At 46.0% G+C, this 17,563-nt stretch overlaps 1 protein-coding gene across 5 annotated transcripts in view; it reads right to left on the reverse strand.

Moving 5' to 3' along the window:
• Window positions 1-1,428: 1,428 nt before the first annotated feature.
• Window positions 1,429-17,563, reverse strand: part of LOC135918035 (solute carrier family 41 member 1-like) — a 640,016-nt gene continuing 623,881 nt past the window's right edge. For all 5 annotated transcript variants that reach the window (XM_065451704.2, XM_070538277.1, XM_070538275.1 and 2 more), the window contains one exon: window positions 1,429-3,801. In XM_065451704.2, coding sequence (XP_065307776.2) covers window positions 3,565-3,801 — 237 coding nt within the window. In that variant the 3' untranslated portion in view covers window positions 1,429-3,564. The remainder of the gene's footprint in view (window positions 3,802-17,563) is intronic.

Below are 17,563 nucleotides of genomic sequence, written 5' to 3' on the forward strand. Positions count from 1 at the left end.
GAATGCTACGCTAAGAGATCGAGTGTCGGGTTTTTTCTCTCCTGCGAGAGCCCGGGACCGGTCTACGTGGTCGCTCGTCGCCACAAGTCTTTCCTTCGATCAACTGATTTTCAGCAGCTTTCGTATGATGAGAACATGCCCATCACTGCATCCACGCGAAGCTTCCACGACGCCTTTCACGGGACGCATTTAGCCTTTATTAGGCTGCTGCAGGTACACGCATCGCCGAACCTCTGGTACTCGTGCGGGGTCGCATAATCTCCAAAACAGCAGCTTTCAGCAGCGAGGAGCAAATATTTCAAACATACGTTGCTGAGATCGAAGTCAGCTTTCACATCTGTCGTCCCGAAGAAACAGTCTGAAAATTGCATAATAATAGCATCTCGGTTCAAATAAATGTTTCTCCCAATGCCCTGCGTGATTAAAAGCAAGTTTTTATCTCATTAGCTAAATGCGTGAAACAGGTGATGTTCTTTTATTCGGCGACTATTGTACCCATTCTGATAAAGTTTGTTGCAGTTTAATAAAATGTTAGAAGTATGTGAATGTATAGGAAGCCTACAGTCTTCATGGGCCGTCATTATTAGATTTTACAAAAATCAATATTGCAAAATCGTAAAGCACTTAAGTACCAAGTTTTCAACTCGAACACACAAAATAATTATATCACAATTATGTACAGTATAGCTTAATAAAACATGTAAATCGAACGAAATTGATGTATCATACATAGATGCCCAATATATATAAATAATTTGTGAGTAGAGTATTTGCAACGCCCTCGTAAGAACAATTACAATTTGACGTCATCCGTAAGTTGTTTATAAAAGTTGACGGCTTGAAATTTGCTCACAGATGCAGCATGCAGAACGGGGATATTCGTTTTTCTGCTGAGTTACGCATTGTATACTTTGTACTTCAATCTTGAATTTACGGATATTCGATAATTCTTGTAAAACTTGCAAGCCATAAATCAAATTTGTGCTTCCTGGCTTCTTTAGAATTTAACTTTCTCTCTCAAGTCCAACAAATTTATTTCAAATCGGTTCAGCGGCAGTCTTGTCGAATCATTTCGGCATGTTACATGTATTCAAGCAGAAAATTGGAGTTGGCCCCGAGATAAATCTCTCTTCATAAGGCGACTTCTTTTCGACTTGAAGTTCTCTGCGCGCACAAACAACGCATTCGAGGCAAAGCGTGGCGTTGCGCCGAGGCGTGTTGTCGACACTCGTGGAGGTCCACAGCCACAACTGCACATGAAACCCCCCAGCGTGGCGCTTGGCCTTTGGATGGTCGTTCTGCTCGAGGGCCACAGCCTCAGCAGTGCACATGTATAAACTGCAATAGAAATGCGCACCAAGTTTAAAGTGCGCACCATGCACGCTAAAGAACTCCAGGTGGCCGAAATTAATTCGTTGCCCTCCAATGCACGGTGTCTGTCAACGAAAATTTATTATAGCGTGACACAGGACTGAAAGAAGGATGCAGGACCGAGTGCTTTGTGTTGATTGGGGACGCAGATGACGCGTGGCGTGCGGGGCCGTTTCTTTGGACGCGTTCACGTGAGGCGACATTTTCATAAAGTCAAGCACGGGATTCAAGTGAAGGCGTCCAGTGATTCCTTCGTCCGTGCGCGCAACCTAAAGTATGAGTGCGCAGTGACCTTTCAGCTCTTATGTTGTAAATATATGCTACGCTACTACGTGCAGGTACAAATGGAAGGATACCAAGGCTGAAGTGTTTCAACATTCCAAATCCTCCTTTATCACTTGAACACACGGTCATCGCTACTGTATATATTTTATGAGACCACTAACAATGGCCAACAACAGATAACGACGCGTTCTTCGTTTTGAGATAGGTCTCACCGTTCGAAACTGCCAATGAGTCGTCTTCCTACTATCACAGTTAACGTCATGTAGTCCGGTTTTTAATCCATATGCTGCCGTACATATATTTTTCTTAGAGGTGACTGGACGATGCAGCTTGCGCAACGTTTAAAAGCATGCAAGCTGTCTGTGCAAGATGGTCTGCGCGGCTTTGCATCGGCCAACGTGCTCGCCACGGCACGGTCTCAGAATTGGAGTGTGCCATTTAGTCTCGCCAGTTGAGCGAGCACATCATATGACACCGTATTTCGGGCATGAAAAATTGACACTGTTCGCATCACAGCCCTTAGCAACCACCATCTTCCCCCGTTCTTTTGAAGGGCCCCTCACCAGGTCTGGTCATATTGCGCTGACAAGCGCAGAACATACAATGCGCGCTAGCGATCGTGTTTGCAAAGAGTTACATCGCTACGCGCCGTAGAAAGGTCTGAAATTTGAATCCGAACGCCGCTTTCTATTTCCTTTGCGGCGACCGCGCTCCAAGCCGGACGGTGACGTAGTCGCGTCCCTGCGCCTACGTAGTCGTGTCCGCAGTGTGACGTCGCTCGTGGTTACAGGTGACTTTGAGAATTATTCTAGGCGACATCTTTTATTTGTGTGATCTGGTGTTTGAATTGACGAATTGAATTTCAGAGAAACAATAGAACACGCAAACGGAATCTCTGCGTGTTTTTTGTTTTACTTCGCACCGAAGCAAAAGAGATGTACTTCCGCTTCGTCTGCTTGTTGCCACGGTCGTGCAGTCACGTGCGCAGGTACTGAAACTGTGCCATTTTCTACCGTGCTCAGGCGCGTGATCAGGCTCTGCGATCCGCTTGTTCCGCCTCAGTATTCGTGTTGCACTGAATTATACCGCTAGTCATGTGCCCTTGTGCACAGCGCGCTAAATCGTGCGCTGCTTGAAACCAATCCCAACAGCTCGTGCGCAGCGCCGCAAAAGAAAAAAAAAAGCGAAGAGAATAAAAGAATGAATGCGGGGCCCGTCACATATGCGTCACGCGATCCTCGAGGTCCGGTATGGGAGGACGCAGGGAAGGAACTTCGCTTACGGTGGATAGACGGGGCGAATGGAGTGAGTGTCTCGCTATGCAGTGGAGCTCGCCTTCTGAAATCATGGGTTCGCGGCACTGAAATATTCCTATCGCAGCTATTAATGAACCGATTTCAAAAATTTTGTGACAGAACGCTCCCTAGATGACACGTAACAACTTACAGTGTATAACCAAAATTTGCTATGGTGCCTGGTGAGGGGCCCTTTGAGCAGCTCGCCTTCATATTGTTAAGTTATGAAAAAAAGAACTGTTATTTGTAAGGCTGCGGAAACAGGCTCTGTCATAGAATTTGGTTTGAAATGCGGAAGTAGCGGCACTGTCTCGTTCAGCACCGTGAATTAGCTTCGGTGCGTGCACTTGGAGTTACGGTACTGCCACTGCAGTTCCTTTGCCGCTTGTGTACGTAGCGTTGTGGTTGCACAGCCGTATGAGACTGACACTGTCGAAACGCAGGCGCCGTTGGCGAGGAGCCAACTGCGCTCTCCTATCGGTTCCAACGGGATGCGCGCATGAGGCGCGAAAGAAGTGCTGTCGACCCTTCCCGCGGTACCAGGACGACAGCGACATCCAGGCAGACGTGCGCGTAGCAGTTGCAAGCACATCCGCTCAAGTGGCACCGCAGTTCATATGGCGGCCAGGGCGGTGTCGTTGGAGGCCAGCGGCGATACGTGGTGGCCGACGAATCCAGCGACGCTTGGGTCTTGGATGTTCTCGAGAAAGAGGAACGCGAGCAGCAGGAAACCGGTGCCGCACAGGTCCCCGAACCCCGTCAGAAGCGGAATGAGGGCGTTGTCCGGGTCGATCTTGCGCCGCCACATCCAGTAGGCGCCACAGCGGGCCAGGTACAGCAGAACGGTCAGCTGCAATGCATCGAGAGTTTCGCATTCATGCTAAAAGTTTTTTTGAAACGGTAACTAATTACATCCATACGAGGCCTCTAATATATTTTGGACAAACGATAAACCTCATCGTTGAAAAGTGTTTGGCATAAAAAAAATACAACTCTCAACTCGCCTCACCTAATAGGCTGTGGATTTCATTCCCCGTGTTGGAGTTGATTCATACGGCTGAATAACAAGAAGCACTGAACAACCTAAATGTCTAATAGGAATAACATGCGCAGCTGCTAAAAATTTTGTGTTAAGCGAGGTGAAATGCTATGACCGGATGTCGGAGTAAAAATTCTGTGGGCGGAAAGTTGGGCTAGATGGTTTACGGTTATATAGGTAAAACGCGAGGAAGACGAGATGCACAGCTTTCCGTCGGACAGACAGCAATATAAAGCGGGAGCATGATTACAATGTCAAACGCGCTCTTTTGGGGTGCTTGGTAGTCCACTGTAAATCATGCGAACGCTCTCCCGTGTTCAGCAATTCATTGTTTTGAGCAAGGACAGGATTTTCCTAACACGCAAAATTTTTGAAGTTGAAAAGAATACACAGTTATGCGATACCTGTGTAAGCACTCCACAAGTATCCTTCATAGACATTATCGGCAAAAGTGATATGGCAAAGTGAAGTAGTTCTTTCTCTTAATCTTTTATCGGCATGCGAGGATATATACAACTGATGTCCGATGCATCTTTGCGCGGTGCAGGGCCACACTGCGATATGCAGGTGCGATAATTCATGAATTATTTCGAAGTACCTTACAGACGGTATATGCAGGAATTGTAATCATAACTAGTGAATTATACAACAAATTATGCAACAATTATACAAAAGCTACAGAGGGAACGACGAGAGCCTCTACGTACCGTGTAGTTTTAAAGCTTCAACGTTTCTCAGCTCGTTGCTCAATTTCGCGCTGTTGGTGCCGTCTGCAGCGAAAGGAGTGAGCGAGAAAGGTACGAGATGTACCAGGAGGTTCTCCTGGTACTTAGGTAGAGGAGTCTTGGGTAATGTGACATAGGCTTGGTTCCCTCCACCAGATTGTTGCCCTCCACGAAACCAACGTATTGTGCCCGTCATCGTTCCATTGACGCCATTCCTTTTTTGTCGTTATATCTTAGTGACGTTGTCGACATTCAGTTGCGATTACGACGCCGTTGTCCTGCCATCGCCGACATTGCGTCGTCGTTCGTCACCCGACCTTTGTCATGCCGTCTGCGTCGTCCTGTTGTTGCCCACATCCGGTTCACGTCACACAGTCGTCGTAACGCCATCTGAGGCCATCGCCGGTATATAGTCGTCGTCATACAAGCTGCCTCTTTCGATTCCCGTATTCATTGGTGCCAATCTAGCGTCGTCATGCGATCCTAATTTAGCCGTCATCGTCACGCCATTGTCATCATACAGTCGTCGTCACTCTATATTACATCATCATCGTCATGCATTCATCGTCATCCAATTGTCATCATATCGTTGTGTTAATCCAATTTTCCCCCACGTCGTTGTCGTTACGCTGTCATTATTTCAGAATCGTCATTGTGCCGTGGTCATACCGTCGTCGTCATGCTTTCGTGGTCGGCTTCGTTATCCGATTCTCGTCACGCCATCGTCATCACACAGTCATTGTCACGTCATTGTCGTCATACGTTCGTGTCCTCCCATTGTCTTCATGCCGCCGTGGTCACACTGTCGCTACCATTGTCTTAGTGTCGAATTCAACATCGTGCCGTTGTTATACAGTCGCTGTCATGCACTCGTTGTCACGAAGTCGTTAAAATGCTGCTGTGGTAGTTCCATTGTTGTCATTCGAACTTCGTCAACTGATTCTCGTCACGCCGAGTCGTCGTTGCGCTATAGTCGTCATAGGGTCATACACTTGTCGTTATAACATTGTCACCATGCCTTGGTCGTCCCGCTGTCATTGTTATATCGCTGTCATCATTTCAGAATTTTCGTCACATTTTAGCCGTGCCATCGTCTTGTCTTGGATCCTCAACAGTGGCGCGTACCCACTATGGGGGATTGACCAAGAAGCAGGCGGTTTTCCGTATGCTTAGAAGTAAAGCGAAACTAGGAGCGTGGGACGACATAACCATAATTTACAAGTGTAATGAAAATAGTGTTAAGAATTTAGATAAGCTAACTTAACATAAAGTACTCAAGTAATAAAAAATATTGATAATTTTAGAAATTCAGCAAGGTACTCTTTTTGTCTCTCTAGTCGTTATCACACAGCCTTCAGCTTCGCCAGTCTATGCTTAAGAAGGCCAGCGAGAACTCGAGCATCGGCGTGGAGCGTAGCAGTTCAAACGAGAGCGCTATGAAACATCATTTACACTGTAGTGTCACGGAGCAAGCGGGACCTGCAGAACAACTTCCTAGTGATTCGGCGAGATCGCCCAAACTGCATCGCAGATAATGCTCCAAGGGCAACTGCAGCCGTTTTTGGATGTGAGCGGTTGCACAAGAAGGGGAGCTAGAAAGGAGCAACAATCCGTTTTCCTCCTTCAGGCCGATGAGCTCCTCCTTTACACGTGACGATGATGATGATGATCATGATTTATTGGTATCCCCTTTGAAACCCTTCCCCTTGGCGAAAAATTTTAGTGATTTTTCACCATCCCTTTTGGTGAAAAATCGTCACCTAACCTGCTTGAGTTACTCAGGTATACTAGCAATGCTTTTCCTTCTAGCAATCTTGTATGCCCCCATCTCTTTATTCTTCTTTATTTATCTTGTACCGCTGCCTATGCCTGTAACGGATCCGGTCGTATTAGTCTGTCTCTTCGCTGCTTTTTTCCACCAATACTCTAAAAGTATATTGCTTATCTAAACTGCTGACCGGTTGATATTTCCGTCTATTTTAAAACCATGCGCTTCTGGAAGTTGTACGCTACATACTAGTGTCGCTGGGGGAAGGCCTTTGCATTCTATTAAGATGTGCTGAGTGGTCCACGGATTTCTGCTGCAACATGCACATGCCTCATCTAAATGCGAATATTTTCTCTGCTATATTTTTATCCTTAGGCAACCAGCTCGAGCGTCAATAGCAAGGCACTTCCCTTCGTGTTATCATACAGATGTTACATTTCAATTTCTTTTTTCTTAGTCTTGTAAATCTCCATGCTAGTTTTCGTTTCGCTTCGTTCCTTGCATCCAATTCGCTATCTCTGTTTCTCTCACATTCTCTCTGATTACTCCTGCTTGTATATCTACACTTTTAATTACCTGGTTGCAAACTTTCTTGACCTCATCCTTCATTCTTTCTCCACGCTTTTTCTGGTGCGGATACTTGTGCACTTAGTGGCCCAATTATTTTGATCCGTGTTCCGGAGTATTTCTTCAAAACTAGTTTTGCTTTGCGCTTCTCTGACTTCAAACAAGGCGCAACCCATTCCTCTTGCACCGGCTCATTTATGCTGTTGCCATGGGCTCCCAAAGCGAACAGGGCCACCGATGTTTGGTTAACTTCCAACGCTGTCAATGTGTCCGATTTTAGGCACAAAATGGCACTTGCCGACGTCAACGCTGGTACCACGACTCCTTTCCTGATTCCACGCACCACCTCACATTTATTGTGATCCCTAGTGCCCTAAGTTTCATTATTGCTCCGTTACGCTGCCCTTTTATATTGAGATTACCTTTGCGGATGTTTGGATAAGTCTTTCCCTTGTTTATGTATTCTTATACTATGGGTATGACATACTGTTGAATAGACACTACGTAGTTACTCGTCTCTTCATTAAGGATCATAATTCCCGATTTCTTTGTGCTGAATTTCAGGACCAGAATTGCCGTTGCTTTACTTCGCATATTGGACAGTGTGTGTAAATCTGTGGCATTGTCCGCTAGTAGCACTATGTCGTCAATTGTGGGGACCTCCTGTAGCGCCATTTGTTTATTGCGCGTGTATGCTAAATCAAGTTCCTATTGACCGTTTTCCAGTTGTCTTTTGATGCCCTTCACATAAAGTGCGAACAACAATGTAGACAGTAGGAATCTGTGCTTCGGTCCTTGATTAATTTCCACCGCTTCATTACAATTTCGGCCGTACCATACAATATTTAATTGCTTGCGTTTGTATATCTCCCTCAGCAGCTCCACGAAATCGTCATTTATGTCTTCGTGCTTTAGAATATCCCATAGCAGCTCCCTGTTTACGTTGTCGAAGGCTCCCTTAATATCCAGAATTGCTATCCACAGAGGTCTATTCAGAGCTCCTGAAATTTCTATGCGCTGGGTTAGGACAAAAATACATTCTAAGCGTGCGTCTGGTCTGAAAACATTCTGTAGCTCCCAAAGTACATAATTTGTTTCCGCCCCTTTACACAGTTTTAATTTTACGGCTGGCATTGCCATACAATATAGCATCGACATTACTGTAACTGGCCTGTACGAGCCCGTCCTATGCATATCACTTTTGCCTTTGTAGACGAAGTTCATCTTACTTCCACGCTATTTAACCGGAATTTTCTTAGCTTTAGTCACTTGCTCAATGGAATGGATGGTAGACAGCGGTGCCTTGCGCTTTGGACTGTTGTTCTTGATTAGCTATATTAGGATTTCATGGGGTCCAGTGGCGGTGTTATTAGGTACGTTTTCCTCATTTTTTTAGTAGATGCTTTTTATGGTGACTCTTAATCTCTCAACCTACTCTGCTGAAGCTGCATCTGTTTGGGTCGGAACTATGCTTTCTTTTGCGCCGACGTTAGCCCTTACAGTGTCTGTGATGTACCGCAGCGCACTGTCTCCTTCGAACACGTTACCACCTTCAACCATTAGAGGAGTCTGCAAATGTGCAGTTGGAGCTCCGAGTACTTCTACATGGTTCCGGAATCTTATTGGTGCGGCTTAATCTCTTTTGTAAATGTTATGCACCCAACGTTCACTTGTCTGTTTAATTTTCTCTGGCACGAGCTCATCCCCCAGCCTTTTCTTTTCTCAGTATTTGTACCACCAAAGGAGCACACCTTCGTGTAATCCTAACTTTCTGCCTTCTCGATGATGCTAATATGAATGCTGACGCTCTTCTATACCTTGCTTTATTTCCTTGTACCATCCCTTTTGCGATTTCCTTGTTCCAATCCAACAGTTTTGTCTTATCTCCTTCTGCATCATCATCATCAGCCTGGCCACGCCCACTGCAGGGCAAAGGCATCTCCCATACTTCTCCAACTACCCCGGTCATATGCTAATTGTGGCCATGTTTTCCCTGCAAACTTCTTAATCTCATCCGCCGACCTAACGTTCTGCCGCCCCCTGCTACGCTTCCCTCCTCTTAGAATCCTGTCCGTAACCCTTAATGACCATCGGTTATCTTCCCTCCTCATTACATGTCCTGCTCATGCCCACTTCTTTTTCTTGATTGCAACTAAGATATCATCGACTCCTTCTGCATAACGCCTACCAAGTCCTTAGATTCTAGGCTGTCGTGGGAAACGCCTCCATTTTCTTCTCTACCTCTTTTGCGATCTCTGTTAGTAGCTCCTCGTTCATTTTAAGACAATCTGACGCTATTGTTTTGTGTTCGTGTGCTCGGCGGCTGCGCACAGACGCAGACCGCTAATCCTTTCACTCTTATCATGCAGGTGTATCAGGTAGCATTCCTGCCCTGTTGCTCGCATCCCTAGTGACAGCTCCCCCGACAGCGCCTCCGCTATATCGTGCTTGGCCAAGTGTACATGACAGGACTGCCTGTCAACCATCCATAGTGTGCGCCTCTGGATTTTCAACTGTACCACCCTTCAAGAAAGTGTAGTTAATCGGGAGCGACAGTTCTGCGTTTTCACTGCGACCGCTACCGCAGACGGTGGTCCTCAATGCAGCGTGGCAGAATCTGTCATCCACGTCAACAGTCAGGGCAACTATAGAAGAGCAGGCACTACCGGTGGCACTTTTCGGGCTCGGCGGCTGTACACAGACGCAGACCGTTAAACCTTTCACTCTTGTCATGCAGTTGTATCAGTTCACAATCCTGCGCTGTTGCTCGCATCCCTAGTGCCAACTTCCCCGGCACCCCTCCGCTACATTGTGCTTGGCCAAGTGTGCATGACACGACTGCCTGTCATCCATCCGTAGTGTGCGCCTCTGGATTTTAGACTGTACCACCCTTCAAGCCATTCGATTTCATCGTGAGCGACAGTTCAGCGTTTTCACTGCGACCGGTACCGGAGACGGAGGTCCTCGACGCAGAGTGGCAGAACTTGTCATCAATAGCAACATTCCGGGCAACTATGAAAGAGCAGGCACTAACGGCGGCGCTTTGTGAGCTCGGCGGCTATATGGAAACACAGGGAAAAACAATAACCGTGAAGGGGAAGAGAAATGCAGCCATAATGAAGCACAGAGCGCTATGACGATACAATATGTACGAGGTGCTGCAGCGTATGCGGTAAAGTGCATAGGTTCCAGGACTAACGTTTGGAAATGCGCTTGTTTGCTTTAAAGTTTGCTCTGGCGGTATTTAAACAGAAAGAATGTTACTGCTAGTTCGCCTACACGTGGAGAGCAGCGAGCTGACTAATTTAACAATTACTTCCAGTCGATATTCACCGCCGATAACGGTGTTTTAGGAACATTAGCGCGCTATAGTAATGAGTCTACGCAACTTTCTGGCGCGCCGGTCATAAGTGTACCTGGGATTCTTTCTCTGTTGAACCTTGATGAAAGAAAGAGTTGTGGTCCTGACGGAATTCCAAACTGCTTTCTTAGGCGCTATGCCGAACCAATCAGTGAATATCTCTACCTCATATTTTCTAAGTCACTTCAGGACAGCTGTCTGCCCGCTAAATGGAAGGTAGCAAAAATTGTGCCCATTCACAAATCAGGTGACGCAACATCCCCGTCCAATTACCGGCCTATATCCCTCACATGTACCTCTTGTAAAATTCTTGAGCACATCTTATTAACATTTCTTAAAGAACATACTGAGACTAAAAACATCATTCACCAAAACCAGCATGGCTTCAAAGCAGGGTTGTCCACTGTTACCCAACTGGCAGAAATCTTTCATGACCTCGCAGAGGGAATCAATCATCAAAGTCAAACTGATATAATTTTCCTTGATTACTCAAAGGCTTTTGATCGCGTGGCACATGCTAAACTGAATTTCAAACTAAACAAAATACTCGGCGATGGTCCCGTTATGAGGTGGATAGCCAGCTACTTATCGGAACGCCGACAATATGTGCAATACCATGACCATGCTTCTGATATCGTTCCGGTCATTTCTGGCTAGCCGCAGGGCTCTGTGCTAGCACCATTCTTGTTCATTTTATACATAAACGGCATAACATACCACGTTGATGTGAAGGTGCGTCTCTTTGCGGATGACTGCGTGCTGTACCAAAAAATAAACCCTTATGCAGACCAAATAAGGTTAAACACAGCTTTGGGCAACGTCATAAAGTGGTGCAATACATGGCAAATGGCAATCAATATGAAAAAAACTGTAGTGATGTCTGTCACAAATAAGAAAACAAAACTTAATTTCCCTTACGGTACTGACAACGGCGTTCTCAGAACAGTAACTGAAAAGAAATACCTTGGTGTGAATATTTCTGATAATCTCAGCTCTAAAACCAAAGTAAAAAACATTACCAAAAAAGCAATGAACAGTTTATACTTCCTTAAGCGCACCTTGCGCTTTGCGGCTTCAGATACCAAGTTACTCGCATATAAAGTCCTTATCCGTCCAATCTTAGAATATGCAAACGTCGTCTCATTTCCATATATGCAAAAAGATGTACACATGCTCGAATCAGTTCAACGAAAAGCTGTTCGTTTTATCTACCATAGATACCGGCGCACTGATTCTCCCACAGAGCTGCTTTCCTACGCAAGCCTAGACACCTTATCAAGCCGCGTCACGCTCCATAGACTCAAGTTTCTTTATCAATTAATTCATAACGCATTTAACATGGATCCTGCTTCTTACATTAGTTTTAATCGTTCTAGAGAAACACGTCACAAGCATGACTTTACGATTAATGAATACTCTTGTGCTAACAACGCATATTACTTTTCCTTCTTCCCTCGAGCCATAAGACAATGGAACGGCCTGATAAATCTGTAACAGCGCAGGATTCCTTGAAAAAGTTCGCTGAGCTCGCAGCCTCGTCAGTCTTGTCAACAATCCAGACCTGATGATCATGTTCAGACTGTAGTGATTTTGTGTTGTTGCCCACTCGGTGTGTAACTGGCGTATTACTGTACTGTACTGTATACTGCTTGTATTGTTGCCCGCTTAATGTGTAACTGGCGTATTACTGTACTGTACTGTATACTGTATTCCTGTATCTTGCTGATAAATCCACTCCTGTAACAGTCCCAGTGGGACTAACAGTATGTTAAATAAAAAAATCAGGGGTACAATCAGGACTCGAAGGGAAGCAAAGGTCAGTGGGCCACCCCGCAATGGCGCTCACGGGAGACTACAAATTTTATCTATTTATTTATTTATTTATTTATAGATGAAGCTGTGCAGGGTGATAAGGGCTGGAATAATTTTGAAGTGAGGGAAGGTCGCAGTGTAATTGTTTATGAAGAATGACTGAGCAATATGCATGGAAGACACTAAATGGGCTGGGAAAGTGGCATCTGTACAGAAAAACGCTGAGTCACATGGGAGGAAAACAACTAGGAAGCTTACCAGCAATTCAGTATGCGGCCTGTAGGGTGGGTGGCACAACAACAAAGAACGTCAAGCGAAAAGTCAGAGAGGCTGGAATAATCGCATAGGTGGCGGCAATGAAAAAGAAACCTGCCATGAGTAAATACTTAACAGGAAAAAATGAAATCGGGAAAAACATTTCATGATAACTTAAAGGGAAGCTCAACAAATACTTTTTTCAGCGCGATGCAACGGACACAAGAAAGGCTACAGGACAAGGCACTACTATCAACTTCTGTCCAGTCACCTTTCTTGTGTCCATTGTATCGCGATAAACAAATATTTACGGATCCGCGCCAACTAGCCCGCCAACGCATTGTGCGGAAGCTCATTACTTTTCGAAGCGACATCGGGATGCCTTGGAACACGCGCCTATAAAGTGAGATATAAGAAGGAAAAAGAAGCATGTGCTTGCTGCGGTAAAGCTAGAGAAACGATGGAGCATGTTTTATTAGAATGTGAAGACGTCTGCCCAGCAATCGATTTAGGGACCACTGGGCTCCTTGAAGCCCTTGGGTTCAGCGGGAGCAGTGGAAAAGTAAACATGTCCGCAATAGAGATTAGTAAGAGGCTATAGGAAGATTGGTGGGAGTAGGGAAACGATGAAAAACTGAGACGTGGAAAAGCAAAGTTCGCAATAGGGGATAAGAAAATTTGGTTGTGAGAGTTCATAGCGTTTTGTTTTCTTTTCTTTCTTTACACTAGGTAGGACATTAGGCCGTATAACAGCAAGAGCGTGGTGGCACAAGCCACCGCCCCGTTTCAAAGGGGACGCTCATAACATCCACCCGTTCATCCACCGCCTGTGTACAGACGCAGACCGCTAATACTTTCACTCCTATCATGCAGGTGCTTCAGCGCGCATTCGTGCGCCTGTTGATCGCAGCCCTTGTGACAGCTTTCCCCCTAGCGCTCGTGTTGTTGGTCTGCCACCTAGCCTGCAGCCGTCTCTCTCTGTACATATTTTGTAAATACAATTTCCTATCTATTTTGCTATTCTCATCCCTGTGGCAATATGAATATGATGAGTGAATAAACCTAGTAGCACGACTTTGTAGTTACTCGAGTGCATTTATGATATAGGTTTGATGCGGGTTCCAGATGGGAGATGCATGCTCAAATTTCGATCTTGCAAATGATTGATAGGCTAACACTTTTACTTGTGGAGTATGAGCAAATGTCTTCTAAGAAATCGCAGTGATTTATTAGCAGCTGAGATGATGTTAGTAGTAGGCAAGCGCAGGGACAGATGACAAGAGAGAGTGACACCGAGGTATTTGAATTATTGGACTGATTCCACTGGGACGTTAGCGACGAAATAGATCAATCTGAGGGGGTTATCGGCAGCGAGTAAAGGACACAAGTTTGCGTTTGTTAGGATTTAGGTTCACGAGCCAGCGGTTATGCCATTGTTGTGCATTATTGCGGTCGTTCTGGATGAATGTGTGGTCAAGTGTGTTTGTAACTTTGCGGTAGATTGCACAGTGATCTGCATACACACGAATGTTACCTGATACATACGATGGTAGATCGTTAATATATGTTGAGAAAAGAAGCGGTCCTAAGACGGATCCCTGCGGGACGCCTGACGTTACGGGGAGTCTGCTAGAATAATGTTTATTAACGAAGACTAACTAAGACCGGTTAATCAAGAATGCTTCAGTCCACTTTACCACATCGGGGTGTAAATTTGTAAACTGATACAATTTTACTACACTGTAAACGGAAATAACTTCGAAGTGGGAGTATACTGCTTGTCCTCTAGCGACCCCCCGGTTCGGAGTTTATTATGATCCGTATGATCGGAGTAGAATTTTTACTCCGTGTGAGCGGAATTCTTGCGTGGAGTTATGGGAGTTTTTTTTTCGGTCTTTTCTTTATTTTTTGCTTTGCAATTGACGGAGTTTCTTCGAAGTGCAACGGGAGTATGAAAAAAGGCATCGCGTGAGTTTGCGCGAACACGTTTACATGCAGAGGCTGCGGGTCAAATTTCGTAATATGCACACGAGACCGCGTCAAATTCGGCGAAACAAGTCAATGAAAGCACATATAACATGACATACATAAACATTCCAGAAACGCCCAAAGCAGAAATTTGAAAGACATCCCACGTACACGCGATACTCAAGAAGCAACGGTGCCAGTATATATAGCCACGATACTGTGTGCCTCGAAACCGCCTAGGGAGCAGCTGTGCTGTTTTCAGAATTACGACTCACATGCTCGTTCATACGAGATCTGCCTCTTAGAAATTAACAGAATACCTTAATCAACACAAAACTGTTAATTCAAAATAGGGAGAGAAAAAAGTTAATGGCGTTATTTTTCAAAATTATCATGCCATTCTGTGTGTGCTGAAGCGACTTCGCACACTGCCGGCGTTCGCGGCCAAAAAGTAGTGCGTTAGTTACAGTAAGCAGGAAAAATGTAAGCGCATGTGCTGCATAGCAAAATTAAATTTTAGCGATATAGTGGTAGCGCAGCAAGAAATTATTACGTGTGAGCATGACCCGCAGCAGCCGACGTAACACCGAAAAATGCGCAGACTGTCAGGATTGGGGGCTCAATCCCATCGCTCGTGGTCCTTTGCCAAGATTGGAGTACGACATGAATTCGAAGGTAGCTGGCCCATGCCGTCGTCCAACTTATTTACGCTGAGGACGTCGATGAAGTGAAGAACTGCTTCTCATCGAGTACGAGGAATATGGGTTTATTTACAAAGATTAAATCAGTCTAACATGACTGCTTGAAAAAGAAGAGTGTCAGTCCAACATGACTGCATGAGAAAAGTAAATCAGTCTAACATGACTGCTCAAGAGAAGTGTCTCAGTCTAACATGACTGCTCAAGAGAAGTGTATCCAACATTCGCACAACAACAGTTTTTATACACTCGGTCCGCCGGCCATACGAGGCGGCGACTGTTCGTTTACTTATCGGCAACTTGCTGCCGCTCCGCGGAACAGTTTACGTACACAAAGGCACACACATTCCGATGCCCAAACGACGGCGTTGGAGGGGTGCCGTTCCGGGAAGTATCGGTGCCAATCGTGGGTAGCTCGTTGTCTTGCGTCACGGACAAGGCATGAGAAGCACCAAAATATGGCTTTCCCGCGGCAGCTTGTCCATGCGTGTCAGATCAGGTCCACGTTGGGGAACTCCGGAACCATTGTTCACACACCGAAGTCGTTCCGTCACAATGTCGATGGGGCTGGTGGAAGGAGGCGGTTTTCAGCACAAAGGCCGCTTCTTCGAACGCCTCCTAGCTGCTGTGACGGAGAGGGTGCGGAATGCGCGTCTTGCCCCCTTGTCGTAATTGGGTGGCAATTTTGCCTTGCATCTCGCCATTCTTAACAGCGCCTCCATGGCCCGAAAAATCTCGACTATCTAGCGCTGACAACCGCTAGGCAGGAAGAGAACGGCTGGTGGTCAGGGGGGGGGGGGGGGGATTGATGTCTTGGCTCGCAGCGACCACTTCTGCATTGATGTCACCGCCCCAAAACATCCAACAAGGACAGGCAACTGCAAAATGAACCCCACAACACGGCTCTGCGCCGAGATGACTCGCATTGGCTCTCACTTTAGACTCGCTAGGCTTCAAAAAAAAAACAACATAAGCGCAGAAACAAAAAAAATGCTCCATTTCGCTATGCCAATCTCTGAAGCAAATTCCTGCTGACACATTCAGCAATCATGGAGGGAATCCTGCTAAATGAGAGGGGATCTTCTTCGCTTAATAAAATTAACACTAGTAACCCTAAAATTTAGGCGGGACCCCCAAAAGCAGAATTCAAATTAGCCTGCTCAAACCATGCACATTGCTATGCAACTTTCCCTTCTTATATCTAACGGAGAAGTTGTACTCTTGGAGAGTGAGGCTCCATCGGACCAAGCGGCCGTTTTTGTGTGACATTTGATTGAGCCACGTCAGAGGACAGTGGTCGGTCTCGAAGATGAACTTCGCTCCGTACAAGTAACACGACAACTTCTGGGCGGCCCAAACCAAACAAGCGCATTCATTCTCCGAAGCGCTGTAGGCTTCCTCCCTTACATTTAGTTTACGGCTGGCATAGAGGATAGGATGCTCCTCGTTATCGTCGCCGACCTGACTAAGTACCACGCCCATACCTCTGTCGCTTGCGTCGCATTGAACTATGAATTCCTTTGTGTAGTCTGGCGCGCGAAGCACAGGGCGAGAAACCAATAGCGTTTTCAAACTTTGGAAAGCGTTCTCTTTGTCCTTATCCCAGTGTACGTTACTCGGTGCTCCCTTTCGGAGGGCGTCTGTTAATGGACTTGCCAATTGCGAGTAATTCGGAATGTACCGTTTATAGTACCCCACAAGTCCCAAAAATGAACGAAGGTCCGTTTTCGTGCGCGGCTGAGAAAATTCTCCAATCGTAGCTTTTTTCAGCTCAGCCGGCCGTCTCATGCCCTGACTGACAACATGGCCCAGATAAGTAACCTGCGAACAACCAAACCTACACTTTTCCGCTTTCATCGTTAAGCCGGCTTCCCTCAACCGTGAGAACACCTGTTTGAGGTGCGATACGTGTTGTTCCCAGCTGTCCGAAAAAATGGCCACATCATCAAGATAAGGCAAGGCGAACTCCTGCAAGTCTTTTAGGACAATATCCATTAATTTAGAGAAGCTAAACGGCGCGTTCTTCAGCCCGAAGCTGAGTGCGAGAGGGCGAAAAGTGCCTACAGGCGAGATGAATGCGGCATAGCGGCTGGCACTTTCTGAAAGGGGAACTTGCCAGTACCCCCGCACGAGATCTATAGTTGAAATGTATTTAGCAGCGCTAACTCTTTCAATTCGTTCCTCAATGTTGGGTATCGGGTACAGCTGATCCCTAGTGAGGGCATTTAACTTCCTGTAGTCAACACACGGACGAGGGTCCTTGTTAGGGGTTTCTACGAGTATTAGCGGTGACGTGTAGTCACTCTCAGTGGGCTCAATAACTCCCAACTCTAGCATGCGCTGTATCTCTGCATCCATAATCTCTCTCTGTCTTGGAGACACCCTGTAAGGTTGTGATCTTACTGGTTCGGTTGATGTC

This window comes from Dermacentor albipictus, chromosome 5 (genome assembly GCF_038994185.2).
Source record: "Dermacentor albipictus isolate Rhodes 1998 colony chromosome 5, USDA_Dalb.pri_finalv2, whole genome shotgun sequence".
Lineage (NCBI taxonomy): Eukaryota > Metazoa > Arthropoda > Arachnida > Ixodida > Ixodidae > Dermacentor > Dermacentor albipictus.